General features: G+C 34.9%; 4 protein-coding genes and 1 long non-coding RNA gene across 6 annotated transcripts; 3 read left to right on the top strand and 2 right to left on the bottom strand.

Annotated features, from left to right (window-relative positions):
* Positions 1-249: 249 nt before the first annotated feature.
* LOC147539828 (uncharacterized) lies at positions 250-4040 on the top strand. The gene is made up of 8 exons (XM_086640811.1): positions 250-675; positions 849-961; positions 1885-1956; positions 2194-2229; positions 2346-2391; positions 2573-2660; positions 3538-3595; positions 3834-4040. The coding sequence occupies exons 1-8, from the start codon at positions 597-599 to the stop codon at positions 3882-3884; spliced, it is 543 nt and encodes a 180-aa protein (XP_086496937.1). The 5' UTR covers positions 250-596; the 3' UTR covers positions 3885-4040.
* Positions 4041-6357: 2317 nt separating this feature from the next.
* On the top strand, positions 6358-15179 carry LOC147539827 (uncharacterized). The gene is made up of 8 exons (XR_015225608.1): positions 6358-7017; positions 7115-7325; positions 7406-7491; positions 7584-7688; positions 7774-8132; positions 9357-9439; positions 9909-9948; positions 13494-15179. It is a non-coding gene; the product is annotated as an uncharacterized LOC147539827 (long non-coding RNA).
* Positions 14029-16868, bottom strand: LOC147539826 (DnaJ heat shock amino-terminal domain protein (DUF1977)). The gene is made up of 2 exons (XM_086641673.1): positions 15168-16868; positions 14029-14256 (listed from the first exon to the last, which is right to left on the bottom strand). The coding sequence occupies exon 1, from the start codon at positions 16265-16267 to the stop codon at positions 15182-15184; it is 1086 nt and encodes a 361-aa protein (XP_086497799.1). The 5' UTR covers positions 16268-16868; the 3' UTR covers positions 14029-14256; positions 15168-15181.
* A 781-nt stretch (positions 16869-17649) lies between these two features.
* On the bottom strand, positions 17650-18765 carry LOC147539825 (basic blue protein-like). The gene is made up of 2 exons (XM_086641837.1): positions 18479-18765; positions 17650-17882 (listed from the first exon to the last, which is right to left on the bottom strand). The coding sequence occupies exons 1-2, from the start codon at positions 18669-18671 to the stop codon at positions 17680-17682; spliced, it is 396 nt and encodes a 131-aa protein (XP_086497963.1). The 5' UTR covers positions 18672-18765; the 3' UTR covers positions 17650-17679.
* Positions 18766-19259: 494 nt separating this feature from the next.
* LOC147539824 (AFG1-like ATPase family protein) lies at positions 19260-25377 on the top strand. Of its 2 annotated transcripts, none has more exons than XR_015225764.1 (14): positions 19260-19527; positions 19787-19923; positions 20001-20143; positions 20916-21061; positions 21264-21343; positions 22063-22320; positions 22442-22552; positions 22931-23053; positions 23201-23322; positions 23396-23465; positions 23619-23711; positions 23926-24162; positions 24216-24728; positions 25123-25377. XR_015225764.1 is itself a non-coding variant. In XM_086642292.1 (14 exons), exons 1-14 carry the CDS (start codon positions 19374-19376, stop codon positions 25270-25272), a joined length of 1857 nt encoding a protein of 618 aa, XP_086498418.1. In that variant the 5' UTR covers positions 19260-19373; the 3' UTR covers positions 25273-25377. The 2 variants fall into 2 exon arrangements, 1 of the variants encoding a protein (XP_086498418.1); XM_086642292.1 differs by having other exon boundaries at positions 23926-24053; positions 24587-24728.
* Positions 25378-27365: the final 1988 nt, after the last annotated feature.

Genomic DNA, 27365 nt, shown 5'->3' with positions numbered 1-27365 from the left:
TCTTCTACTCCTCCCAAAATAACCTTAGAGGTCGTTACATAATCTTTAGAGCCTAGAATGCCTTAATACAACGAGTATAGAATAAATTCAGTTTCTCATAAATATTTTATATTATGTTAATTATATTATATCCACTACCATTTGGTGCAGTGGTTGGACACCCCCTCTCTTAAGTCTATGAAGTCGTGGGATTAAATCTCGGTGGAAGCATTCGCCATCAAAATCATGTAATTTATGTACTAAATAAAGAAGTAGGAGTAGATTTTAGTAGGACTTTCTGAACTCCTAGAATGACTGTGACGACTCTTGGAGTCCAATCTCATAAAGAAAATGAGAAGGAAATGTAATGGCCGTGATACTAATGCCTAAGTTGGATGTACGGTTGAGATTACATCTCCTTAATCAAGTCACAAACACTGAAACAGTAGAAATAAACCCAATTAAGGCGTTAAACTCATTATTATTACCAAGGAGATCTCCAGTCTTCAAAAAGACGACTTGAAGAAGAAAATCGAAAAATACAGAAAGATCAAAGAGATTCTAGAGAGAGAGAAAGACCAAGGAATCAGAGAGAGAGAGAGAGAGAGAGTTGAGAAATGGGTTGGATCGGAGATACAGTAGATTCAATCAAATCAATTCAGATCAGACAAGTTCTCTCTCAAGCCATCACCCTTGGTTCGTACTTTCTATCTCTTAAACAATTCAAACATTTTCAATTCTTCTTCTTCATCAATGTTTTTTTTTTTTTGGGATTTGATTTGATAAAACATTAATCTAAAATGGGTTGATTCTTAATATAATTTTCTTTTGACAATTTGATTAATATATTTGAAGTTTTATGTTTTCAGGTATAATTGTTTCAACAGCATTGATAATATGGAAAGGGTTACTTTGTTATACTGGGAGTGAATCCCCTGTTGTTGTTGTTCTTTCTGAAAGTATGGAACCTGGTTTCCAAAGGGTAAGTTTCTTCTTCTCTATTGCTTCTTTAGATTTGAATTCTATTAGGGTAAGAAAGAAAGAACATTTGAGCTCATTTAGGTGTGTTATGAGATTCTTATGATGAAATAGTAGAAATGCATGAAGGTTTCAAGGAATTGGTGTTTGAAAATTTGATAAATTTGGGGAATTTTTATAAATTTGGGGAATTTTGATAAATTTGGGGAATTTTGATAAATTTGGGGAATTTTGATTAAGTTTAGTTTAGTTTGTATGAAATCTATAGGATTTGATCAATTTGAAGGAAAAACCTCAAGATATTTATAGTGGGTACCTTGATCAAAACACCAACTTGAGTATTGATACTAATAACTCTTCTGACAAGCTCGTTACGGGAGCTCCGTATATAGATGACTCGACTAGAGACTCTTAAACCTAATATGTATTCGTGATGGGAGTTCAGTATATAGATGGATACTCCACAAGAAAGACTTGTAAACCTAATTTGAATTCGTAATGGGAGTTCCATATATAGTTAGGTCCACAAGAAAGACTCATAAACCTACTAAAACTCCTAAAACTTGCTACTTATGATACCTAATATTCTTAATACTCTTTTGGATATATATATATATATATATATATATATATATATATATATATATATATATATATATCATATAAGATTGTGCATAGTTAAACTTAAACCATAGCATTTGATTAGCTTTTGAAACTTGAAAGCAAATACATGAACATAAGTACGATTCACTTGATATGTTTATCGATACCTGGCCAGCCAGATAAATCAGTACCAAAACAGTGGTTAGCTTTTCATATAGCATTTGGTATGCGTGTCTGTGTAAGCTCACCTATTCTTTTATCGCAGAAAACGTGTATGCTCTTCGTATTTAGCATACTTACTGTATTACATTTTTGTTCTTGCAGGGAGACATTCTTTTCTTAAGCATGAGTCGAAATCCTATTCGAACAGGGGAAATTGTTGTTTTCAAAATTGATGTATGTAGCTTCTATTCTTCATCATGTAGTTGTTTTCTCAGACCCTTCATTGTAATCGGCTAATAGCATTCTGTGATTTGTTTCATGTTTCTTGAGCACATAATTAAATTTATCCAGGATCATCTTTACATATTATTTTGGTGGTCTCCGATTTTCTTCTTAAGTTTTCAACTCTGGTGTTTATATCGCTGAGTTTCCTAAATCACATCACTGATTACCATTTTCTTTTACTTCCAGGGACGTCCAATTCCAATTGTCCACCGAGTAATCGAGGTAGTATGAGAAACTGTGCAATAAAAATCATAATGAACCTTTACGGTGATAATGTTTTATGCTAAAGAATTAATTAACCACTTATCTTATTCTTGATGCTATATTCTCATTTATAGGTTCATGAACGGAACGATACTGGTGTCATTGATATTCTCACTAAAGGTACTTTGCCTAGTCCATACGCTTTTGAAATATGCACCACAAGAAATCTCTTATACAACTGGAGTTAGATGTTCAAATTCCCATTGGGGGTTTAAATTTGTGTTCATGTAATTTATATTGTTTTAACATTTTCCAATGAAAGGTTTCTGATCATCATCTTCTTATGCCTTCAATATTCCAGGGGATAATAATCAAGTTGATGATAGGATGTTATATGTCCCTGGTCAAAAATGGATTAATCAACATCACATCATGGGTCGAGCTGTGGGGTAAGGACCCTCCCTTGGCATTAATATTATTCCCTTGGTACATTAGTATAGATACGAACATTTCTCAACCCTAATTCATCTAAAATTCTTCTCAAGCTGACCTACTACTGTAAACCTAGTCAGCACTGATTGATTCACTACGATACAAGATAGTCTACCCTCCCTTGTGTATCGTGTACTACAATTTCTGGATATTTTGACGATCCAACACTCTAAAATGGCATATGCCAAAATCCTCAGCTTTAAATAACCCAAGTTTTTGTAATGATTACACGATTAGCTAGTTGAGTAGTGGCTAAAAGATGGTGTAGTTTTAGTTAACTAAGGTTTATACTACGGAGGTAGAATGTTCATGAGTATCTGTTCTTTAGGAATCTAGGATATATAGTCTAGGCAAATATCCGAATACTTACTGCGACATAATAGCGCACCGAAGAGGTATATTTCCAGCATAGCGCAAACCAAACGTGGTAGCATTCTGGTATTTGTACCACGTTGCAGGATTATCCGTGCGCGATAACCTTGATATAAGGCACTGATGTAATTTTACCAAGATCATTGTAGAATAAAGGCTGAGATATATTGTGGGTTCGGCTTAAATCTATTGGCCCATAATTTAGTGGAATGTCTTGCCAAAACCTTTTTTCTTTGTTTTTCTTGTCAGCACAACCTATATATAAGGGTGCGTATTACCAGTAGACTTAGTGGAAGGTCGAGCCCCGACACAAACTCCGTTATAGGAGATCATGGGCTTGATTCCACCTACGCCAGGATTCACATTATATTCGAAACAGATATATGAATTCTAAAGTAAAGAAGATTGTAAACGTGTTCTACTTTCATCCTCATAATATTCTCTTCAAAAATTTATCTGCAGATTCCTACCATATGTCGGATGGATGACCATTATAATGACTGAAAATCCTTACATCAAGGTATGTTTTCTTCATATATTTGACTATGATATGAAGAAGTTAAATCAATGTCTTTTTCCTTTTTCTTATGGTAATTGTGAATGTACTTTTGTTTTTGGAATCCATGAAGTCAATTTATAAATGGTTGCCAAGAAGTCGACACATGTACAAAGATCCCTAAACCCTAGTAGTTAATATACTTAGTAGTTTCTTCATTACTTGTGATTCTTACTGATATTGATTATTCATTTTCTTGCAGTACATAGTTATTGGAGCCTTGGGTTTGCTGATTATAACATCAAAAGACTGACGACCGATTCGCTGATTTCAGATTTATACACATTAACACCGCCTTATTTTTGGTCGGCCGATATTTTACATGTTATCATGATACCCTTAAAAACTTGTACATTGAATAGAAAAGGGTTCGAAAGAACATATTAAAAGAGTTTATAGTTCTCTAATACACATTTGAATCTCACTCTCATTTTCTTCTAGGGTTCCAGCTTCAGACATTGAGTTGATTAGCCTCGACATTACCATTTGTTCATACTTGGACACCATGTTTGGGGCAGAGTAGTGTGGTAGGCTGACTTTGGCTTGTAACCCAATCAGGCAAACTAAATTTTTCGGCAACTCAAATCACATAAATAAATAAAGAAAAAGAACAATGAGACGTTCAATGAGGGCTAAACTGAGCCTCCCTTTTCTTTTGTGTGCCATTACCATATATAGATAGATGGGTTGGTTTCTTTTGCTGAGTATGAGCACCTAGTTGCGCTCGTAATTGAGGTTAGGGGTTTCTCACTGGTTTGTTGATTTTGTTTCAGTTTAGAGGAGTTTTGGATTGGTAATGCCATTTTGCAGATTAGGTTTTTGGTTTTTAGTTGCCACTGTTAGGTACTATTCATTGCTGGTATTCTATTCAACTTACGGTTTGATTTATCAGAACTTCTGCTTCCATGGTTTTTTTTTTTCTTTTTCGGTTTCATTTTCAATTGAGTATATTGGGTTTTTAAAACTTCCCCATTGTCCCCAACACTGTCAAGAATTGGAGATTATAAATCAGGGGTAACTAGTGGTATGTCATGTGCACGATGTGTCTTTAATATGGGTAGATATCAAATCCATTACAGGCGAAGCGAGCCAACCCACTTTGCTTCTTGTTGTCCCCGCCGTTTGGCTTTGCTTCTTGTTGTCCCCGTCGTTTGGCGACTATCAAGAAGAGATGCTAATGTGAAATTCTTATAGAATTGTATTGTGTTCTTCATAGTAAATTTATCTTGCAATTTTCGTTACCAAGTGGATCTGTACGACTGAACCACATATTCTTTTGTGTGCATTGTATGGTTATTATCATTGTATCGTCAATATTATTGTGACCATCTACAACACAAGGCAAAATACCTTGAAATAGGAACAACAAGAGAAAGATCATAAAGATGTATGCTCCCCAAGGGTTTGCAAATCTTTCATTTTTTGTTGAAATGCAGAACTTCATTCATATAACAACCATAATACTTAAAATATTATAAATTACAAGATTACAGAAACAAAAAAACTAATAATCTTGCGGCGAGTACAAAATTTTCACCTCAATGTCTAAAAATATCTACAGGTGATTTTGTCATTAATAAACAGGGTTTGTGATACTAATCTATATGTTTATCACCTTAATAAACTACTTAACTACAATCCTGTACAAATTTTCTTTCCATGATCTCTGCTTCTCAATATGTCTACTCTAGGCACCTTGCAAAATTTTATGGTAGATGAGATATGCCATGTTTGGGTGAAAACTCTTTGGCAATTCAGTTGTTTAATTAGTAATTAGGAGGATACAGATAGATGTTCATCTTACAATAGTTTCAGATGTTCTAATGAAAGAATTCCTATGCTCTTAAGAACTCGAAAATGCCAGATAACTCTCGAGTAAAAAATGGTGGACAATGTATTGATTTGCAGGTGTATTCAACATCTGTGGCGATGCTTCTGACTGCAATTGTCGCGGTGTTTCTCTTTGGATTTCATCTTTCCCTAGCTTTCTTCCTTGGCTCAGTGTGAGTAGTCATTCGAGTTTTACTTCTTGACTACTTTAATGTCTAATAACTAGTGTAAAATTTCTGCGAGATTATTCCTAAGTAGAGAATAACGACAATCGCATTTATTTTGATTTCAGGGTTGTATCGGTCTCGGTGTATCTGCACTCAGTAAGTAAGATCCAAAAATAATTCTCAATTTTGTATGGTTACTGAGACAAGATTTTTTTTTTTTTTTTTTTAGTGCTTTAGGTCTAGTTTTGTGTTCTCAATTTAGGTCTAATAAGATCCAATAATAATTCTCTAGGACTCTACCAATAAATATTCAGATTCAGGTTTTGGCATTTTTTACTCGAGAGTTATCTGGCATTTTCAGATGTTCTAATGAAAGAGTTATCTTACAATAGTGTCACTCTTTGGTTTTTTGTGTTTTTTTTGTTCCAATGTGCAGAAATTAAAATTACATTTGAAAACTATACCTCTTACCACTCCAACCAACTGACATAATTGTTTTCACTCGAATAATTTTTGAGAATTTTAGATCTTTCTAATCTTTTGGTTTGGTACTAAAGGAGATGAATGAACTGGTTGGGTTGTTATGAAATGCAAGTTTTGATAAATGACATTGGTATTCACTACTCGTGCATAAAAAGTTCATGAACAAATAACTCATTGATGGAACATGAGCATTTTTTATTTCATGTTTAATTCATATATAATTTATCGGTTATGATCTTAACTCTTGAGTGAACTCTCTTTTGCGTTGATTACAGTCACAACAATGAGAAATTGAGATACTGGAGTAAACTAAAATGGTTGATTCATTTTTGCCCAAATTTAAGGCAGGCCTTTTTTTCGACTCAACCTATATTTTTCACTCTATTACGGTATTGAGCAATTATTGTCGATTTCTTCTCTATCCTAACAGTTCTTTAACTTGTTCTCTTTGATGGACGTCTAGACATGATAAATTGAATAATAATGAATAGATAAAGAGGGAAACTCTACCGACAACTTGCCTGAGGAAAACATCAACTTGGCCGAATAGAAATAATGATCTATATTTTATTAGTTTAGAATTTTAGATATGATTATTGATCATCTCCTATCTCATTTCGCACGACTATGCGAATGTCAAATGGAGGAACCACGGCCAGTGTTCTAAAAAGGGGAGAGAAAAAGATCATTTGAGTTTCTTAAAAACAGTACTTAATCAAGGTCAAAGGTACTCAGTGGAATTCGACGATAGCTTTCTACCCATTGGGGGTGAATGACATGCACTTAGCGTCTTATATAGCATCATTGGTAAGAGATACAGCTGATCAGCTCCCATTGTCTGTAAAATGGGGGTGAGATACCATCTGCTTCCATGGATCCAAGTATTCAACAATAAGTGACTTACGTGTAAATATTTCAATCAATTTTGTTTTTTTTTGTATTAATAGTATTTTCTTATTTTATTACTTCGTATCTAACAATTTACCAACTTATTTGATTAAAGGTGTCTTTGATTTCACCGGGCATGAAAACGTTATTAAGTGGATTAAGAGAGAACTCAATGCCAGATGGAGATCTTGGAAAACAAAAGTAAAGCATAAATATTTTACAAGTTACGTACCAAATACACAAGAATGCAAATCACATGTACTCCCAACCGTTGACCCTACTCAATGGTTTGACGTAGTCGATTATTGGAGTGAGGATATAGTAATGTAAAAATCTCTCTCGATCAATATGTATATTGAATTAAACTTTTATGTACTAACAAAATATTTTTTTTGAAATACAAAAGGTAGCAAAGACCAACATGATGAATAAGACTAAGATAAAATACCAATACGTTGGAGGCGTAAATCTATAGCTCAATATCGCGATGAGGTAGTATTTTCAGTTTCATTTAAGTTATTTTGTTTCAAATTCAATTACTTTCGTACCTAAAATTATAGTTTTCATTACTTTGTATATTGCAGTATGAAAAGAAGTATGGCGTTGTGCCTAGTCGATTTCAAGTTTTCAAGACGACTAGACTAAGAAAGGATGGAACTTGGGTTAACCAGGACACAACAAATTTAGTCGTAAAGTTTTAATTAAACTTAATTAATATTTTTAGTTTATATAATGTGTTTTTAGTTAATCTTATTAAGTGTTTAACATTAACAGGAAAAGTTGGATGAAGTTCTGGAGCAGCCACAAAGCGATAGCACCTCAGAAGGCGAGTTTGTCGATACCCCCGATCCAAATGATGTTTTCGGGAGCCATTTGCCACCCGAGACACGTAGGCGAATCCGAATCATGCCATTTGTCTCACCAAATGAAGAAGGTTTTAAAAAGTCAAACTCGGGTATCGTTTCGAATCTTCAAAACAGAGGTCAGCTCAGAAAGGAAGTTGATCAACTTAAGAAAGATCAAACTGCGACGCGTGAAATGATAGAGAGACAAACTGAAGATATTGCTGCAATGATGGTGCTCTTGAAGCAACAACAACGACAACTACCTACTTCTAAATCTTCACAACCTAGGTAAGCTTTTATCCATCTATTAGACAACTGATAATTTTTAGGTTATAAAATAGTTAGGAGTAGGTTAAGAAAAAGGTTCAATTGCTTATTATTTTATAGGAATATTAGCATTAGGGTCAAAGAAAAATACTGACATTAGCATTTGGGTCAAGAGTTTGTCTGTTATAGGATTTGAGTCACATACTAACCGTTGACTAGAGATGGTCGTTAGCAACCGTTAGTTTGTGACTTACACGCTGAGGCTGATACTTTTTCATTGACCGTAATGCTAACTTTACCTTTTAATCATCGAAGCGTGGACGTCTAAAGACAAATTGGTGAAAGCTGTGTGAGGTTACGGGGTGTACACATTTCGATAGGGGAACTTGACAGATTTGAGAACTTGTCTGATGTAGAGCAGAGCCTAGTCTTAAGCTAGCTCTTCCACCATTGTTAGCGGTGTGAAAGACAAGAACCCTGGCTGACGAACCCGCCAATAAGGAGTCATGGACAACGACGACCTATCTCTAGTAGAAAGACAAGTTGTGTTAGCATAGGTAACTCCAAAAGGATCGACTGCTTTGCATGGGCCTCTTCAATATATCAAGAAAATAGTCGTAAGAACTCGTTCGATGAGATTCCCAGAGGGCAACTGTATCAAACGCTTGGGAAGAAAATTAATTCCATGTGATATTTGTGAAAAATATTTTGGATATTATAGAGAGTTCCACGATAAGAAAGACGAGTGTCATGAGAACAAAGAGAAAGTGATCTAGAGAATTTTGTAGGGAAAATAATCTCATATTCGAGGCATTGGTACAACAATTTTCACATCGGAAAGACGCAACGATTTGAAGATGCGCAGTAAGTGCGAAATAAAGCATGTTCCCATTGCGATCAACATATTGTTCGATGAACATTTATGTTTTTGAATTATAATGAAGTTTTGCTAGACTGATCAATATATTTTTATTTTAGCATTACAATTTACTTATGTGATATTTAATATTAGGATCAATGTAAAGTACCGGCATTAGCGTTTGGGTCACAAACTAACGGTTGTTAACGACCGTCTCTAGTCAACAGGGTCAACAGTTAGTCTATGACCCTGTCCCTATAACAGACAAACTCTTGACTCAAATGCTAATGCCGGTACTTTTCTTTGACCCTGACACTAAATATCCATATTTTATGTGTTCAATGTGTATTTTTGCAGTGAGGTTCTAATATGTACACTATTTGCAGCAACAAAAGCTACAATGGGGCCCATGGAAGTTGAGATCGATCTTGTGGTGTGCATCACGGTGGGAATTCCTCAACATGACAGGGTAAAGTATATTAACTTGCTTGTTCTGTTTTCATGTTCTTATTTTGATTTCCATTACAAAACCAGAGGCTTTTTATTACCTCAAAAACTTGATTGCAAAATAATATAACAAAATGAGACACATGAGATAACCAACTACTAGGGAAATCAAACAAACCAATATATCGAGGTGAAAACATGAACTTTTACAGATATCCATACCTTCGAATTTGAAGGGTTGTAGACTGGAGTCCTAATGCAATCGACCTTGAGTTCATTACATAGGATCCACCAAACTTTCCTAACTCAAACTAGTAGCGTTAGAGTCAAAATAACAATGTGGAAGCGTGATTTTGTTGTTATCTCTTATACTCTATACTGTTATGTTTTATTGATTTGCAACTAGTGTAATTTTCTGATTTATTGATGTTGTATTTGAAACATAACTATATTAAAAATTCATTCTCTTTTTCTTTTACTCATTTTTTCAGGATGAAAAAGACAATTAAATTTGAGATCATTAATATTTTGGTATATTTTCAATCACTTCTTTTTAGTTTAGTTCTTACTTGGCATTCCTTCAAAGCACTTAAAGATGTTCACGAAGTACTGTGATGTGTTTTCTATATATATACATGTATATGTTTAGGTTGGAAGCGTTGATGAATTGTGTTAGTTTGAGTTATTTCGTTTTGGTTTTCAAACAAGGACAACAGTAGCAGCACCACAAATTTCAACCTAATATTTTTTCTCTGAAATGAGTTATTTGTAACGGTTTTAATACAAAATGCCGTTACAAATATTCCACATTTAGCACGGCTTCAAAATGAAAAGCAGACAAAGATAGACTATTTGTGAACGACCTACTGTTTTATAACCGTTACAAATAGGCATCCATATTTAGCGCCAAACTTTCTCGCACCACTTTGGCAAACTTTTTTGTAACGGATTCTGACTGGTAAAGTCGTCATAAATGTAGTCTGGTAACGACCATTTGTCGTTACTAGTGTATTTGCTACATAATCTTTTTATAAACGACTGTTATATTTTTATAACAGTTGTAAGCCGTTACAAATTTGACGTGTTTTTTGTGGTGTAACTACGAAGATAATTTATTTGAAAGTCCATCGAGGTAAATTATAGGTGGAAGTGGATTTTGTACAAAAATAATTTGGTTATAGGCAAAGTAGGGATTAAAATTTGAGTCCATGGGTATATAGACCAAAATAATGTTCAAAAAAGGTATATGATCCAATCTTCCCAAAATATGGATATTTAGTCCTTTTACATTATGGACATAAATAACACATACTTTATTAAATAATACCGTCCATGTCCCTCCTCACAAAATCGCGGGTATATTAGATTTTCCGGTTGAATTCGGAAAGTTTCTAAAGTGGAAAGGACATGATTTGAGGGTTTAAAGCTGGCAACGGTATCAAATTGAAATTGAATTTTCTCTATCTTCAAAACCGTTTTGAAAATAAAAAATTATCCCGAATCGATTGAATACGAACCCTAAAAAAAATCGTAACTACTGAAAAGGTAACATCATTTCTTCTTCTCAACTTTTTCCTTTTCATTTTTATCAGGTGAAAAGATAAGATTGTTCATTAACACCATTTCGTTTTCAAATCTGTTGAAAAACAAATCGTCGTTATATTCAGGTGAAAGCTTTATAAATCTGTTGTTGCATTTTGATTTTATGATAAAATATGAGTTATATTTTACAAATACTAATCATTTAATAAGAATAATTTGATGTTTTTTTGTCCATTAAAAGAAAATCTGTTGTTGAAGAAGATGTTGGAAAGAAGAAGACTAACACCAAAGAAACATCAATATCTGAGGTAATGTGTTTGAAATTTGTAGTAATTTATTGTTAATGTATGTAAATACTGTCTAAAGTATGTATCGTTTACGTATCAGTGTTCAAAATTTAATATACATTTTCATTTCTTCTAAGTAGCCATTGATTTACATATATCATACTCTTTTTTATTTTTTAAGTAAATCAATAATGTATCATAAAGTATGTATACTTTACATAATATATGGTTGCATGTACAGTTCTGATCTATAATTTATAGTACAGGTTGTTGGGAGTTCTAAAAATTATAAATTGAAGATGTTATTGGGAGTCCACGAGCATGTCGAATCTGGTTGTCAAAGGACTCTGATAGTTGAGAAGATATAGTTGTGTACCTGTTTAAACAACAACACTATATGATTATTTTATCATTAAAAAAACTTAAAAGGTGAAAAATGAAATTTATGTTTCCCTCTTTTTCACCTTTTATCTGCCAAACACAAAAACTTACATACATTAATAATGAAAAAGTATCATAAATAACAGGTACAAATTATTTTAAAGGACTCCTAAATTCGGTTTAAAGGACTCTTAAATTCAGTTTGTTCCTTAGATGCCAAACACAAAAGGTCATCTGTGATATCAAATTTACATACATTAATAATGAAACATTTAATAAAAAAAAACAAATCAGATATATCATAAATAACAGGTACAGATCAATAAATTATGTATAATGTATGAAAAAACACAATTGTTTATATTATTAGGTTAAGAGAAGTTTTATATGCTTGTCATGACCACTGTTCTGGTAAAAAAAGGGCGTTTAATGTTGGATAAATTTTTCATACTTTACGCACCTTTGTTCAATAATAATATCATCTTACGTGAAATATATGCAAATTGTATAAGAAAGTATGGTAATTTATCGTGAAGTAACTGTAATTTTTATTCTGTTACAAGAATCAGAAAGGATAAACATCAAGATATTATTAGCAAATTGTATCAGAAAGTATAGAAAGTTATCGTAAAGTACCTGTACTTTATATTCTGTTATAAGAATAAGTGTGGATAATCACAAAGATCAAGAATTGTACGGACAGATGATTCTGATCTGCAAAAAAAAAAAAGGATTTAAAGTAGATCTGAAGAAATACACAATGAACATTGGAAGGAGAAATAACATACTAAAATTGAAGAAATCATTAAATAAGAAATAAACATCAAAGATCTTAAAGAGTTATGAAAGTTTTAGAGAGAGAAATTATAAATCTTCCATTCGAAGCTAGTTAAGATGGAAACAGATCTTATGTAGTTGGATCACAAATGTAATATGTTCAATAATAGAGCATCGTAATCTGATAATGGAAAAAAAGAATCATCATTAGATCTTAACAATGGTATTAATACAGGAAAAAAAGAATCATCATTAGATCTTAACAATGGTGTTGATACAAAACTGTAAATTTTAAACCATATAAAAGATGAATGATTTTCGAGCAATCTAATGAAGATGAAAGAAAAGTTATGAGATTAATGGAGGTTTAACAACTAGCTTCGAGTTTAAAAGAGAGGAAATAAAAATTAGATCTTATCAATGGTTTGAATAAATAGAGAAACAGTTTAAAACCTGAATTACAATGGAGGTTTTTTTCAGGTTTTTACTACTGCTGCTGTATGAAGATGAAACAATGAAGGTTTGAGCTGCTGCTGGTGAGTTTAATGGAGGTTTATTGAAGATTTAGTTTTTAGAGAGAGAGAGAGAGAGAAAGTTACCAGATTTCAATCATGGAATATATTGAAGATAGTGGTTACTTTCCATTGAAACATGATTGGAGAGAGAAAGTTGAGATAAAAATGGAAAAAATATCTTTAACAGTTTAGAATGTAAATCACGTTTTGATATTAAAGAAGGATAGTGGTTACTTTCCATTGAAACGTGATTGGAGAGAGAAAGTTGAGATAAAAATGGAAAAAATATCTTTAACAGTTTAGAATGTAAATCACGTTTTGATATTAAAGAAGGTTAATATAGGTATTAAATCTTTAATATGTATTATATGGATTTGTGTTTTCTCTCTAGATGAGACCAAAAGGACTAGATATCCATTTAAATTATTATTTAGGTTTTGAAATCCTTTTTAGGATTATAGAGGACTATATCTCCTATTAGGACCCGTTTTTTAGGCTATAAACTCAAAAATTATTAAAATTTTTGGTGGAAAGTCAATATTAGTGCTTATGAAATTTCAACTTAATATGACAGGTTTTACGCAAATAAGAGGAGTCCAAGACCAAGAACCAAGCAGAGGAACCAAAAACCAACCCAAACTAGCAAATAAGACTGAGTCAAAGACCAAGAACCAGGCCAACAAAACTTACTCAAAGTCAATTCCTAAGAGCATATTCCTCCCATTATCAACGTCTTGTCCGCTTAATAAAGATTAGATTGCTTAGGCTTCAACTTGAACTTGCGGTCGGAATATGATCTCATCATACAGCTAATTTAAAATAACCAAACTCAAATGAAGTAAGAAAATTACAACCCAAATGTCCGATGAACTACCCAAACGGACAAGGGAATTGTAATCCTTCCACTAGCCAGTTCTGCATGTTATTCTCTCTATCAGGTCATCTTTATGTAACTTTGCCGATAATAAAACCAATAATAATATTATTAGGGAGGATGGACCTAAAATCCATCTAGGGCACGCATGTGGACGTATGCCCCAGGGGCGGCCAAACATAGGCAGGAGGTCCAAAAACCGTGAAATACTGAAATGACGTTACAGAAGTAGAAATGATATAAGTTGATATTTAGACACTCACTCATGTAGACCATTAGAAAGTTGATATTTCTCAAAAGAAGAGTTGTAGAAGTGTAAGAACTAAGAAGGTATATAAACCAAGCATGGAATTAAGTAAATTACGGAAGAATATATAGTTGTTCCCTTTATACGTAAAGATTGAACTCGAACTTCCTCATCATGGAGTCTTCAAACTTCAAGCAAAAACTACTCCATATGAACCTGCAAAAAGAGATGAATACCATTTTCAACGCTATCACATTCAAAACTAATCTTCTAATGACAACACTATTTCAAATTTCTATAAAGAACTGCAAAATCAAGCAATACAATAAATTAGTTGACGTTAATTGTTATTCAGTTTGAAATAATAAATTAGGTCAATACCATTTCGATTATCATCTCTAGTAGACCCTTTCTATTAGTTATCCAACAACTTGGCATTAGACCCTAGCCTGTTACACCATTCTCGCGTCCGAACTACTTTTGAAGGAAACACAGAAGAATGATATTGAACAGGTATCCATCAGGCATCACTTTAGTCTGCTGAAGAAATACAGCTCACCAATCCTTCGCAAGTAAATTTGAGTTCTAGGTTGAAGCAATCAGCATGTAGTAGAGAAAAGGAACAAGCAACTCCTTCATGTATGATCTACTTGGCTCTTGGTAGATCTCCGCTCTAGCAATTAGGCTGTTTCAGTTACGGTTGGACGTATAATCTTTCTATCTGAATAGGTGGCTAACATTTTCTAAGTAATACGGAGAGGATTCTAACATGCCACTGGAAGACTCTATATGGGGGCATCTGATCAAGGGGCTGCTTGAGGTCGCCGGGTAAAGGAACTCATGTCTTAAGAGCATACTTAAGCAGTGAATATGTACGAACGTTGTCAGTCGAGAATAAAAAATATCAGTCAGACTAACAAATTATCACAACCTTGAAACAGAAGGAAGATCCAACCCCTATATCCAAATACAAGTCTGGAAGAGTTTAGGCAGGAATTCACAAACATATGCAGTGAGAAGTCAATAATTCTCATTCTTTGGTCTCACTCGTCCACAAGGTTAAGAAAAGGTATCTTATCATATCTTGAAATGTAACAGGAAAAAGAAAAGATAGATAATCTACACACCTTAAACAGAAATATCAAGCAATTGCCTCAAACTCCTTCAATCTGTCACAATGTGGTGTCTCATACGAAAGTCCCCATTGACGCCGCTGCAACTCAACCCGACAATTTTGTCCAAGAATCGAAAAGTAATCTCTTTCAACTCGTTCTTCAAGTGCCATTCGACTTTCAGTATTAGGTGGATAATCCTGCTCAAATTTCGAAGTCCTAACAAAATAGTTGACACCCTTTTGAGTTACGAATTGATGTTCATACTGGTACGACCTAGAAAGTGAATAAATCGGCTCTGAGGAAGGCATGAAGTTCAATAGAATTACAAGGAGAATAGGTAGTAACTGAATCAAAGCTCGAACGTTAAAACCATTAGATCCATTATCTGCAGTTCGAACACTCGGACCCATATTAGTTCCAAAAGTAAATCCACCAAATTGGGTAGTGGCTCGAGGCATTCCGCCGAAAAAGAAATTCCTGAAAATCTCATCTGCATCAACATCAGCTTCATAGAAACCATTAAACCCTTGTGGACCTCTTCTTCTTGCAGGTCTTTCGTTAACAACTTCATCTGACCCTGAAACATCATACCTTTTTCGATTCTCTTCATCACTTAGACATTGAAATGCTTTCGAAACTGATTTAAATGCTTCTTCAGAACCAGGAGCTTGGTTCTTATCAGGATGAACTTTCAATGATAATTTCCGATACGCCTTTCTAACATCTTCAACAGAGCAATTCTTTTCCACTCCTAAAATCTCATAATAATCTTTTTGCTTTCTTATTTGTCTAACAATCGAAATCTGTTCTTCAGTATAAGTCTTCTGAGAAGAAGAAGAAGATGATGATGATCCAGTAGAAGGAACCCTATGTTTAAGAGATGGATTACTTGTTGCCCTAGCTGAAGAGGAAGATTTGTCACCGTTTGATGTTGAATTAGGAACACCAGATTCATCAGTTTCTAAACTAGATAATAGATCATCAACAGAAAGACTTGGATCAAGTCTACGCGCTTTGGTAATAAACTTTAGGGCACGATTACGATCTCCAATTTCAATTGCTTCTTTCCCAATTTTCAAACATTTCAAAGCTTCATCTTTGTTTCCATCCATGGCTAGTAAATTCTCAACCAATTAACAAATAACTAGAGAAATTTCGAAACCCTAGCAAAACTATGAAAGAAGTAGAAACTAAAATTCAAATTAAACCCAAGTCTTCTTCATCAAATCGGTTGATTCTAGTTTCAAAATTAACAACTCGCTCACTGAAATCTCTAAGAATTCGGAATTCCAATTGAATTAAGAGAGAGAAAGTACTAAATGTTCAATCTTTACCAATTCGAATCGATTTGATAGAATTACGAACTACACAAACAATAAAATTCAGAAAAAAAAAATTATGGGATTGAGAGGAATTGATCTTACATAAGAAATGAAGAGATTATTTCCTGAATTTTGTTTCTCTCTCTCTCTAAGATCGAACAATTTCAGGGTTTCATTTTTCCCCTCTTTTCTTCTTGAGAAATTTTCCTTGAGATTCCTAGCGGAGTTGAGTAATTTGCTACAACTTACCTTTCTAACGTCGTCGTTAGATCTTCACCGTTAGATGTGTGTATTATCCAACGATTTTGATAGCATTCATAGATGTCATCTGTTGGGGTTAATTTCATTTTAGGCACCGACCAACTCGAAATGTTAGTGTCGACCCCTCTTTACTGTAGCGGTTCGACATTCCTCTTAAGTCCATTGAATTTTTGGATCGAGTCTCGGTGGAAGCAGTTTATCACCAAGATTTATCCTATGTAATTTAGGCACTAGATAAAGTAGATGTTGTCGGGCTTTAGGTTCTACGTTGTTGGGCTTTTTAGGCCTCTTTAATTATTGTTTTAACTTGCACAAAAAAAAAAACTGGAAATGTTAGCCATTTGTCCATTATTTTAATTTTGGGGCTAAGATTACGATTTTGTTAGCCAAACTTCACCGTTCATACATACATTTTTTTTACCCTTCCTTTCGTATGGTTTCTCTCCCTGTCCTTTTACTGTCCATAAGTATAACCCAAATAACCTTCATGATTCGAATATAGAGTTATAGACATTTATGGAGTAATCATTGGAGAAACGAAAAGCTTTGTCAGACTGAAGTTGAAATAACGAAGACGGTTTCTGATTTTCTTCTCGATGCCAAACTAGTCGTATCTAGGGGGCCAAAATAAAATTAACCTTATTATTCAATAGAGGTTATTTTCGAGGGACCATTAAGCAATGGGGTTACCTGCAAATTACAAATCACCCCCAAAAGTAGAGTTTGAACAGACCATTCTGATTTTCTGCTAAATCCCCAAGAAACATAATAAAAATTTTGTTCCCTTCATTACTATGGGAGATTTTATAGGCCCCTCATTTTTGTTAAAAGACCTCCCCTAAGTGATAATTTAACAAGTAAAATGGTTCATGGGGAGGCCTTTTAACAAAATTGGGGAGGCCTTATAAAACTTCCCCATTACTATAATCTATAACTTTATCTTACATTAAAGCCCTAACAGATATCTTCATTCCACTAATACAATGTCCAGGAATTCCACAAATGAAGTAGTTCCTTCCTGGCTTTAGTACAATATGATCACTTCCACTGCTGTACATTTTCGACCCGTCCAGTACACTGCAACCGCCCTGGCCACTGCTCGGTACTTCAACAACGTTGTGGGCAGATGGATCGTAATTGAATACTGAAAAACAAAAGAGAAAAGAATAGATTGTTAGAATATTTCCTTAGTACTCATCAACCCATAATGCGATTTCGAAATAAACAGAAGGTTGTAGTTTGTTATAGGCGAGAAAACAGGTAACATCCGTTTAGATTGATGTTACTAAAATCAGATGGATGGTTTGGACTTTGATAACTAGATTAGTGGATGGTGAGACAACATTCATGGACAAACCAGTCGGGGACGGGAGCAGTTTGAGATCAGACAAGGGTGGATCCATGATCTTCACCTATCCGGGGCCTAGTAACTCAGACCAAGTTTTAACTAGCTCTTCTATATGTGATATTTCTATAAACAGGGCACAAACTCTACTAGTCTACTCTGATAATTCATACTAAACTCCAACAACTCAACATTTCATATATCAATTAACTCGGGGGCTCGACATGGGATCTGCTCGGGCTACACGGCTACACCTAACATGATCCACTCTCCCAGTTATTTGGGTGGATCAGTCGATCTAAACTTACTTTGCGTTTAAGCCACTTATTTTTATATTATTCCTGAAGGAGTGAAGGACAAAACATAACTAATTTGATGTACATGTAAATATTTACCAAGGACATCACCAGCCTTGAACGATTTGCCATCAGTCCAAGAAGCAACTCCAAAGCTCCATCCCTTGTCGTCTCCGACGACAAAAGTAGCAGCCTCTGCAACCTGAAATTGAAGAATGAAACCAAAGAACAGTAGCATTAAGATGCCTTGAACAGCAAGACAACCGGAAGCATTAGCTCTTCCCCGATGCATATTACAATGCCGAAAGAACAAACGAACAAAACACAAGAGAAAGAGAAACGAGAGGCTAGTTTAGCAGTGGAAGATGGATTTTACAGGAGCTTCTTCTTTGATCTATATATGTATAGACTAATAACTTACCATGTGTTCTTTTCATAAATTGAGCATATGAGAAGTTTATAAAGGTGAGTTTGGTTGCATTGATAACATAACATGTGGTAATAATTACTTTTGAGAGGTAAACATAAAAGTGTTTTCAATGTAAATTTCTATATACAGATATCTTTCCCCACAAACCACATTTTTCTCCAAACATCAATATCTTACACCACCCACTAAAACTAATTAACAAAACTAAGAAGAATCTCATTTTCTTGACAATATGACACGTCCACCACTCTCTCGTATAGCGGTTGGAAACCCCTCTTAAGTCCACTCTCTCGTATAGCGGTTGGAAACCCCTCTTAAGTCCATGAAGTCGGCAGACCGAGTCTCTAGCAAGGGTGGTACCAAGGGTGGTGGATGCAACCCTACATATTTGATCTGATACTACTGAAAACACTGTATCATAACCTCTACACGGTCCATAAAGGAACACGTAGCAAAAGAGTAATTGAAGCAGCCAGAAATGAATGAAGAAGTTGGAGAACACAAAAATGGCGATACTCCTAAATTTCCAATCTTCCCGGAGAACCTATCTTCAACTCCAGACTAATGACGAAGACAATCAGGAGATTTTATTCTCTTTCATCAATTCTTTCTCGGAAATTCTTTTCCGAAACCCTAATTAACCAATCCACCAAGTTTCATGTTAATCCGATTCGATGTTTCTGTGATCAATCTCATTTTTCTTCATCAAAGCGTCCTGGTTAGAATTCCACTCTCTATCTACTGACCTAGTTTAATTTTTAGTGGATTATGAATTTTCTTGTTTATTTTGATCAATTGTTACTTCTATTTATGATTTCATTCCTCATTTAGTATATCAAAACTCAATCTTGTTTGATTTTGCTCTCTCTTTTGCTCTCTATCTATCTAAGTTGGAGCACTCGATTTAAAGCTCAAATTTTGATTCTACTTTAAAAGTTGTCATTTTTTTACATTTTGCGCCCAAATTTGTTTTACAGGGCCACTTATTCAGTATAAGAGTTTGGTTGAACAAGGAAAACTTCAACATGATCCTTACCAAGAAAGGGTTGCTGTTGAATTGGAACAACTACTTGAGAGGTTGCAACAATATGAGAAAGAGATGGAGGACTATCATGTATGTCTTTGGATTATATAATGCACTTTGACATTGTTTTGGTGTTGCATTGTATTAATTTCGTTTTGTTTTTGCAGGGAAAATTGGCAATTTGGGAGAAGAATAGAGAGGATGAAAGGCGGAAACTTTTGATGGAGGAAGCGGAAGTTAGGCAACAAGGTGGTGTATGGACAGCCATGAACAAGCAACGGAATAGCCTTATTGAGAAATGGATTATCCGGTTAGTATCTATTTTTTAACTTCATGTACTGTCCAAATTATTTGTTGTCTCACTTGATACATATCTTTGATTATAAAGAAAATTGTGTTGACAACTTATATGTGTTTGAGTGTTTCTATAAAAGAATTAAACATAAGAACATAGACTATATTAGATTACACATGCAAATATTTATATGTAAATGATATCTTATTTAGAAACTCTTATGCTTCAAATTAAGAGTATCTAGAAGTTGAAGAAATAGTAGTTTGAGTGTTGAAAGAAGTATTATTCACCTTGTTAAGTCCATGTTCTAGCTCTATTTGGTCTAAGTGACGATTATTTAATAATCTTGAGAAGTGAATCCATCCTTGGTATTTCATAAATTTCACACTCGCCAAGCAGATGGTTTCTACTTCACTAAATCTTGTGCAACCAAACTTTTTTTTGCATAGATGAGCAGGGATTAAAGAGCTGTGCAACCAAACTTTGATTCTTATGTTATTTAATTTTGACATCAGGTTCATACTGTAACAGTGTTATACACATATGTCGTATCTTTGCTCTCGTTGTTGACACTCTGATTTTTGTGTACAATTAACATGCTTAATTTTCTTGTTTGATATGTTTCTAAACCATTCAAAAATAAGGTTCATATTCCATTTGCCATTTTCCGTTTTCTTCTTCTACAACAATTTTTTATAACTAAGTCATGACAGTAGATTGAATATTATTCACTGCGACAAATAAGTTATTCTGTTGCCCTGTTAATAGACCATGCTATGTGATTCAGGAAGAGAAATGAGTATGTAGAACCAGGAGTTGGGAAATGGGTCTCCTACCTTAATCGAGAGAGGAGATTGGATTCCGCTGTTGGTAGCCGTCCAGTTGCTCCTCAAGCCCCGAAAGGATTATATTTGTATGGAAATGTTGGAACTGGTATGTCTTTTATGCGTTTGCGACATGCTTAGTTACCGTGTTATTTGTTCCTGTTGAATTTCTTTCTGGTATCCATTCATTGAGCTTGATTTATTTATTTCTTTAATTTTATTTGACTTGAACAATCTTTTGCTTGTATCAAGAGAATAACACTTCCCTATACGGGTATTTGAGAACTTGACCTGATGTTATTTCAATGCAGGAAAGACTATGCTAATGGATATGTTCTATAGTGCTACCGAAGGTATTGTTCCACACCGGCGGAGATTTCACTTTCATGAGGTGAATTGCCTTGAAAAATATTCCATTTTTCCTGATAACAACATCACAGTTTGCGCATATGCTTGTGATCAGGCCATCTGTTACTTAAAGTGAGCGCGTGTATATTATAAATTACATGCTCATGCTCTTCTAAGATATATAAATGTTTTTTAAACACGTGTATGAGTGAGTACCTCTGATCAGTACAAGGTGTTTGACACGGTGTCCGGAAGAAGTCAAAATATGGACACACTATAGACATATATATTTCCTATCTTAGTTAGGTAATGTCTTTTTTACGTACATTTTTCGAATTATAGATTAACAATTGTTACAACGAAAAAACATGTGAAGTTTTAAAGGCGCCCCGTATATGTGTTATCCTTCCTCAAGGCAAATTTGAGGGGGAGTTTGTGAAGGAAGGAGGGACCTTTAACACTTACAGGAGGCACCTATTAAACTTCCGAAAAGACATTATCATAAACTGGTGTTTTATTGTCATAACACGACTTCGTGCAAGTCCGAAAAAGATGTTAGCACAAACCTTCCATTCCACAACCTGAAGTGAGTAAGTGACTATACAAGTGTCTGATTAGACTGTCAGTGTATCGAATACTACGAGTATCAATGCCGAAAAGAAAAACACTAAGACGGAGTGTCCATGTCAGGGAGATTCTTAGGCTTTCAACTCTCTCAAGTTTTACTTCCACAGTTCAAGATCGTATCTATTGTTTTTGTAGGCCATGCTTGAAATCAATGAACATATGCACAAGATATGGAAGAAGCAAATGCAGGAGAAGTCTTCTCTGTCTGGTATTTCGAGTTGGATTATGAACCTTCCATTTGATACAAAAGTTAAAGAATGGTTGGCTGAAGAAGAAAGATATAAGCAAGCGGTACAGCTGAAAAATATTCTCCCTGCTGTAGCGGACAAGTTCCTTGTAGATCGTCTTTCAGGTCAAAAGGGGGCGAGCATTCTTTGCTTTGATGAAATACAGGTACGACAAGTTTGCAAGTGTAGTATCCGTGTCTTATGGCAGCCCTTATATTATTATATAGTATATACTCTTACAGATACCATATATTAAATGAGGCAAACTTACTTTTAGCTTATTACAGGCTGTTGATGTATTCGCCATCGTGGCTTTATCTGGAATTCTTAGCAGATTGTTAAGTACTGGTACTATCCTCGTGGCCACCAGTAATAGAGCACCAGAAGATCTGAATCAGGTTTACTTCACTGTAGGACACTCTTAATTACCTTTTTTCTAATAATACAATGCTCTATAATTTTCTTACATGTTTTTAACTCTAGCAGTTCTATCTGCGGAGTGGGGATATTCTTTTAACAATATGTACTATTGTTCAAGGTGTTAGAAAACTATTTGAGACAATATCCTTGCCTACATTTTTGTAACAATAAATTATATGTATATATTTCCATATATCTCATGTTTCAGATACTTCTTACGGATTGAAACATGTTCATCTTTTGAGATTGCTTTGCGATCCTCATCATCTTCGCCTCAGTTAGTTTTAAAGAGACACTTGATAGTTAAATCTCATGTATTCAGTCCCTCCCTTATCCACCAATAATTGTGAATGCAGGATGGTATGCAGCGTGATATCTTCATGAAATTGGTCGCTAAACTAGGCAAGCATTGTCAGAATGTTTTGATTGGAAGCGAGATAGATTATCGGCGTTTTATTGCAAAACGAAGCGTAGATCAGGTAAAAAGCTGAAACAAGTGCTCATTTGTAGTTACTTCTTTCTTTATTGAAGTTTGTGTTTTGAAGTGATATATTTGAGTTCCAATATATTCATCATAGCAAGTGAGATTATTTGGTCTACTTTTGACGCTGAGTATTTGTCTGTAGGTTCACCACTTTTGTCCTTTAGATGACCATGCTCTTACAGAATTTGAGAAAATGTGGGCCAATGTAACCAATCAATCTGGTGGGAAGATTGTCTCCACTACCATCCCTGTGATGTTTGGAAGGTACATTCTTAACCAGAACTTAATTAAAGTGCGAAAGAGTTCTGCTAAGTGAAATCTATCTACTTCTACTCAGATTTTTGGAGGTTCCTGAAAGCTGTAATGGGGTAGCGCGATTTGCATTTGATTATCTATGTGGTCGCCCGGTAATATATCTGCATTGTCCAAGTGTGCAATTTTTTTCTTCTGATTGAGATACTTGTACATAATCTGATTATCATATTTAGGTATAAATGTGTAAGTTGTCTAGTATCCTCACATATTTATGTGGAGTTTTCATCCTTATCTTAATCTCTTAGGTAGGAGCAGCAGACTACATTGCGGTTGCAAGAAATTTCCACACTGTCTTTGTATCAGACATTCCTATGATGAGCATGCAAAATCGAGACAAGGTACTTTTCTTTTAAACTTCTTGCTTTTAGCATCCGTACTGATAATTACCCGTGGCAGTAGTTTTTTTTGTGGACTAGTCATTAGGTCTACTAGAGATTGGCCTTGATTCATTTCAAAATAATTCATTTGTTAACTTGATTTCCTGACTAGATTATCACACCAGGGGGAGGTTTGTTTCAGACAATATGACTATGTTTTCTCCTCTGTTATCAGGCAAGGAGATTTATCACCCTCGTTGATGAGTTATACAATCATCATTGCTGCCTTTATTGTACAGCAGCTTCTTCAATTGACGATCTGTTCCAGGGAACAGCTGAGGGAACACTTTTTGATTTGGAAAGGTAGTGGTTTGTGGGTTTCTTCACAGATGATTTATAAACATTAAAAATTAGCTGGCTGTCATGAGATGCTAAAATAGTGTTAGGGTTGTGACATAACTCGTTTGTAGAAGCATCACTTGAGATTTATACATATCTCTTAGCAAGCACCAAAACTTGTGGTAGTACTCGTAAAAAATATAACTGACTCTTTTTTCAAAGAAAAGGAAATACAATTGAAACATAAAACTGACATTTTATTTTGTTAAATTTCTTGATATTATTTGGCAATCCTTACGAATAATTCATGAGTTATTACACGTTTGTTAGTTCCTATCTGAAAAGATGGAATTCATTAGCTTGCGTACCATTCTTGTATGCTCTCAGGTCTCTGAATTAATTTCTGTGAGTTTAGTTCTGTTGAAATGATAGCTTGATTGCCTATTGTGATACTAAAACAGAGAAACCAGCATTGGTGTCTATAAACTGATCAGAGCGACGGCAAATACTATTCTGGAAAATGGGTTACCATTAAGTGAATAGTTTTTCTTTTTCAGCTTCCAATTTGAGACGGAAACAGAAGGTGGCGCACTCCGTCGAGATGTTTTAGCAAAAGGAAGTGTGGGTTCAGGTGGTGCACCATCTGGAATTCAAGCTTTGTTATCTGGTCAAGAAGAGATGTTTGCTTTCCGCAGAGCAGTAAGTAGCCTCTTAAAAGCACTTCATATAATCTTCTTTTTTTTACTTATTTCATTTTATTTTAGTATTCAAATAATACCAATGGTGGGGAATGAACATTTGACGCCACTGATCCAGTAAGCCACTAAGTACAATTTTCATAAGGCAAATCTGAATATTTCCTCTTAAAGCTTAATAATTTTTGTACGAAATCTCCGTTGATTTTTTTCCTAGTATTTGAAATTGATAACTCTTTTAACATCGTTATCAAGTTTAACGTTAGTTCATCTATTGCATATTTGAGTCATGCACTATATTGCTCTGTATATAGTGGAGTTTGAGTGATATGCAAATGTTCTAAGTATTCCGTATTAGAGTCATGCACTATACTTAATGAGGCTTTTTCGATTTGTAGGTTTCACGGTTGATCGAAATGCAAACCCCTTTGTACTTGGAAGGTGTTTCCCAGCTTCATCCTTATTTCCAGAGAAAGCGACAAAAAGAAGTACAAACTGATCGCTCGGAAAACCCTCAACCAACGTCTGAGCCAGCAATCTCATTGTAGTCCCCATGTATGTACCCCGAGTCTTTAATTCCATATTTTTCTGAATAAAATGTTACAGATTCTTATTTACGGAAGGAAATAAAAAGAGTTCAAGTAAACAGAAAATTGAATCAAGTTCACATAATGTAGTTTGCGAAATTGACCAGCTACTAAACATTTGTACCGTTGGGGTATTGGACTTGTGCTGTTAGGACCGAACTGGACAGAGGTGTCTGAGATTAAGGGGTGGGTGTGGCGAGGTGGGATGCATATATAGTCATTTTACACCTCATGTTATGGAATGAACATATGATATACGTTATTTATGATAAATTAGTAAAATTAAATCAACATATAAATGATAAATAGATGTATATATATAGTATACTTATTTGAATTACCAACTACCGAACTTTTTACACACGAGAGGAACGACAGCTAAATATGGAAGGCAAAGCACCAAAGAGTAACATAGATCCTTTTGGTCTATACTACAGGGACTCGGCTAAATGGCAGCAAAATATCGTCAAAATATCATCTTTGAAGATTTTAAATATCTGTAAGAAAGGGAATGGGCGTGAAACCCTCGTCATATCAAAAGGTTCATGTAGAAACCCCTTCAAGACGACGAAGGGTTTCAGGCCGTTAAACCTGCGACATGCTGAAAGGTTTTTGGTAGGGGTGGGAATCGGTCCGGACCGGTCGGTACCGGACTCTAACTTCATCGAACCGGTCGACTCGGACATAAACTGTTGGTGACCACCTATTTACACGGGCGTACTCGGACGGTACTCTCAAGAATTCTTTGTCCATTGACCGTCCAAGACCGTTTATTTTACCGGGCCAATCGGACACCGGACGGTCTCGGTCCGGGCTTTCCAATAAAATTTACTTAAATTCAAAACTTCATTTTTATTACCACAAACAAAATTACTTACAAATGAAGATGTTTAACCAAGAAAGCAAAAGTAGATATAAAAAAGAAAAAAACACAGTTAATCATTTGACAAGATATAATTAAGCCATGTACTAATGTTTGGTCTTCTAGAGGACTATATGACTATAGCCAATGACCATCATATATTCATATGTCTATAAATTCAATGGTCAACTTCTTAAAATGAGGACAATTTAGTCGGTCAACCTATTCGGTCACTCGTACCGGTCGGTTAGCGGTCTGTCCTTCGAAATAGAATTTTGACCATGACCGTCCGCCAATTCTTTCGGGCCGGTCGGACACTGACCGTTATGACCATCGGGTGTCCATGGACACTTTTTATCTCGGTCGAACGGATCGGATAGCGGTCTTCCGAATCTTTTTCCCACCCCTAGTTTTTGGCCATTGGAAACCTTTCTCAAATCCGAAGGGTTCCGACGTGAAACCTCATATTTGAAGGTTTTAGGCATGAAACCCTCTTATCTGGAGAGCTTTGAATGCTTGGAATCCTTCTCATCGAAACCCTTCTCATCGAAACCCTTGACGACGTGTTTTTAGCTCTTTCCCTTTGGTCGGGGTTCAACGCTTTGTCGTTGATTGAGGCAAAGTTTCAATAGAAGAGAGAGAGTGGTGGTAGAAGGAGAGGTCTTAATGGATCATACGAAAAAGAAATAAAATAAAAACAACTGGAGGTCTTGAAGGCTGGAACGAGATGCAGGACACAATTGAGGGTTAAAATGATATGTTAGTCACAAATAGGAGGCAAACCGAAATTAACCCAAAAATTAATTGATGCAAGAAGATGCTTGGGATTAGGAGATAACATCGTGGAGTGTTGAGTGTGATTTTGTGATACTATTGTTAGAGAAGAAATGTGGAAAAGAAGAATGAAGAGGAGATACAGGAGAAAAAGGATAAAGCGAAGGGTATTTCTGTACATTTAGATTTATATTAGTTTATCTAACGGCGCGAGAAAAGCCGCGTTAAATTGCGCGGTGGAGATAAACGGCTGATAGAAGAGAATCAAGGCGGCATCCGGTATTTCAAACCACACGATCAAGAAAATGACCGTTAGAAGTTGAACTTAAGATTTAGAACTTGGCAAGAAAATAGAAACTACAGTTTCCACTCTATAAATATCGGTCGCTAGTCCACTGCTCAAGATTTAGAAACAACA

This window comes from Eschscholzia californica, unplaced genomic scaffold, assembly GCF_041429995.1.
Source record: "Eschscholzia californica isolate CP2 unplaced genomic scaffold, dmEscCali1.0.p SCAF_5, whole genome shotgun sequence".
Taxonomy (NCBI): Eukaryota; Viridiplantae; Streptophyta; class Magnoliopsida; order Ranunculales; family Papaveraceae; genus Eschscholzia; species Eschscholzia californica.
This window is presented reverse-complemented; position numbering and strand designations above follow the sequence as displayed.

What these genes read in the sequence shown, in the direction of transcription:
- LOC147539828 (XM_086640811.1), top strand. Translation starts at nt 597, where the DNA reads ATGGGTTGGATCGGAGATACAGTAGATTCAATCAAATCAATTCAGATC. An exon ending in TTGTCCACCGAGTAATCGAG is followed by an intron (nt 2,230 to 2,345) that starts GTAGTATGAGAA and finishes TCTCATTTATAG; the next exon opens with GTTCATGAACGGAACGATAC. An exon ending in CATTGATATTCTCACTAAAG is followed by an intron (nt 2,392 to 2,572) that starts GTACTTTGCCTA and finishes TCAATATTCCAG; the next exon opens with GGGATAATAATCAAGTTGAT.
- LOC147539826 (XM_086641673.1), bottom strand. Translation starts at nt 16,267, where the DNA reads ATGGATGGAAACAAAGATGAAGCTTTGAAATGTTTGAAAATTGGGAAA.
- LOC147539825 (XM_086641837.1), bottom strand. Translation starts at nt 18,671, where the DNA reads ATGCATCGGGGAAGAGCTAATGCTTCCGGTTGTCTTGCTGTTCAAGGC. An exon ending in CAAGGCTGGTGATGTCCTTG is followed by an intron (nt 17,883 to 18,478) that starts GTAAATATTTAC and finishes TTTGTTTTTCAG; the next exon opens with TATTCAATTACGATCCATCT.
- LOC147539824 (XM_086642292.1), top strand. Translation starts at nt 19,374, where the DNA reads ATGACGAAGACAATCAGGAGATTTTATTCTCTTTCATCAATTCTTTCT. An exon ending in ATCCCTGTGATGTTTGGAAG is followed by an intron (nt 23,323 to 23,395) that starts GTACATTCTTAA and finishes ACTTCTACTCAG; the next exon opens with ATTTTTGGAGGTTCCTGAAA. An exon ending in TGTTTGCTTTCCGCAGAGCA is followed by an intron (nt 24,729 to 25,122) that starts GTAAGTAGCCTC and finishes TTCGATTTGTAG; the next exon opens with GTTTCACGGTTGATCGAAAT.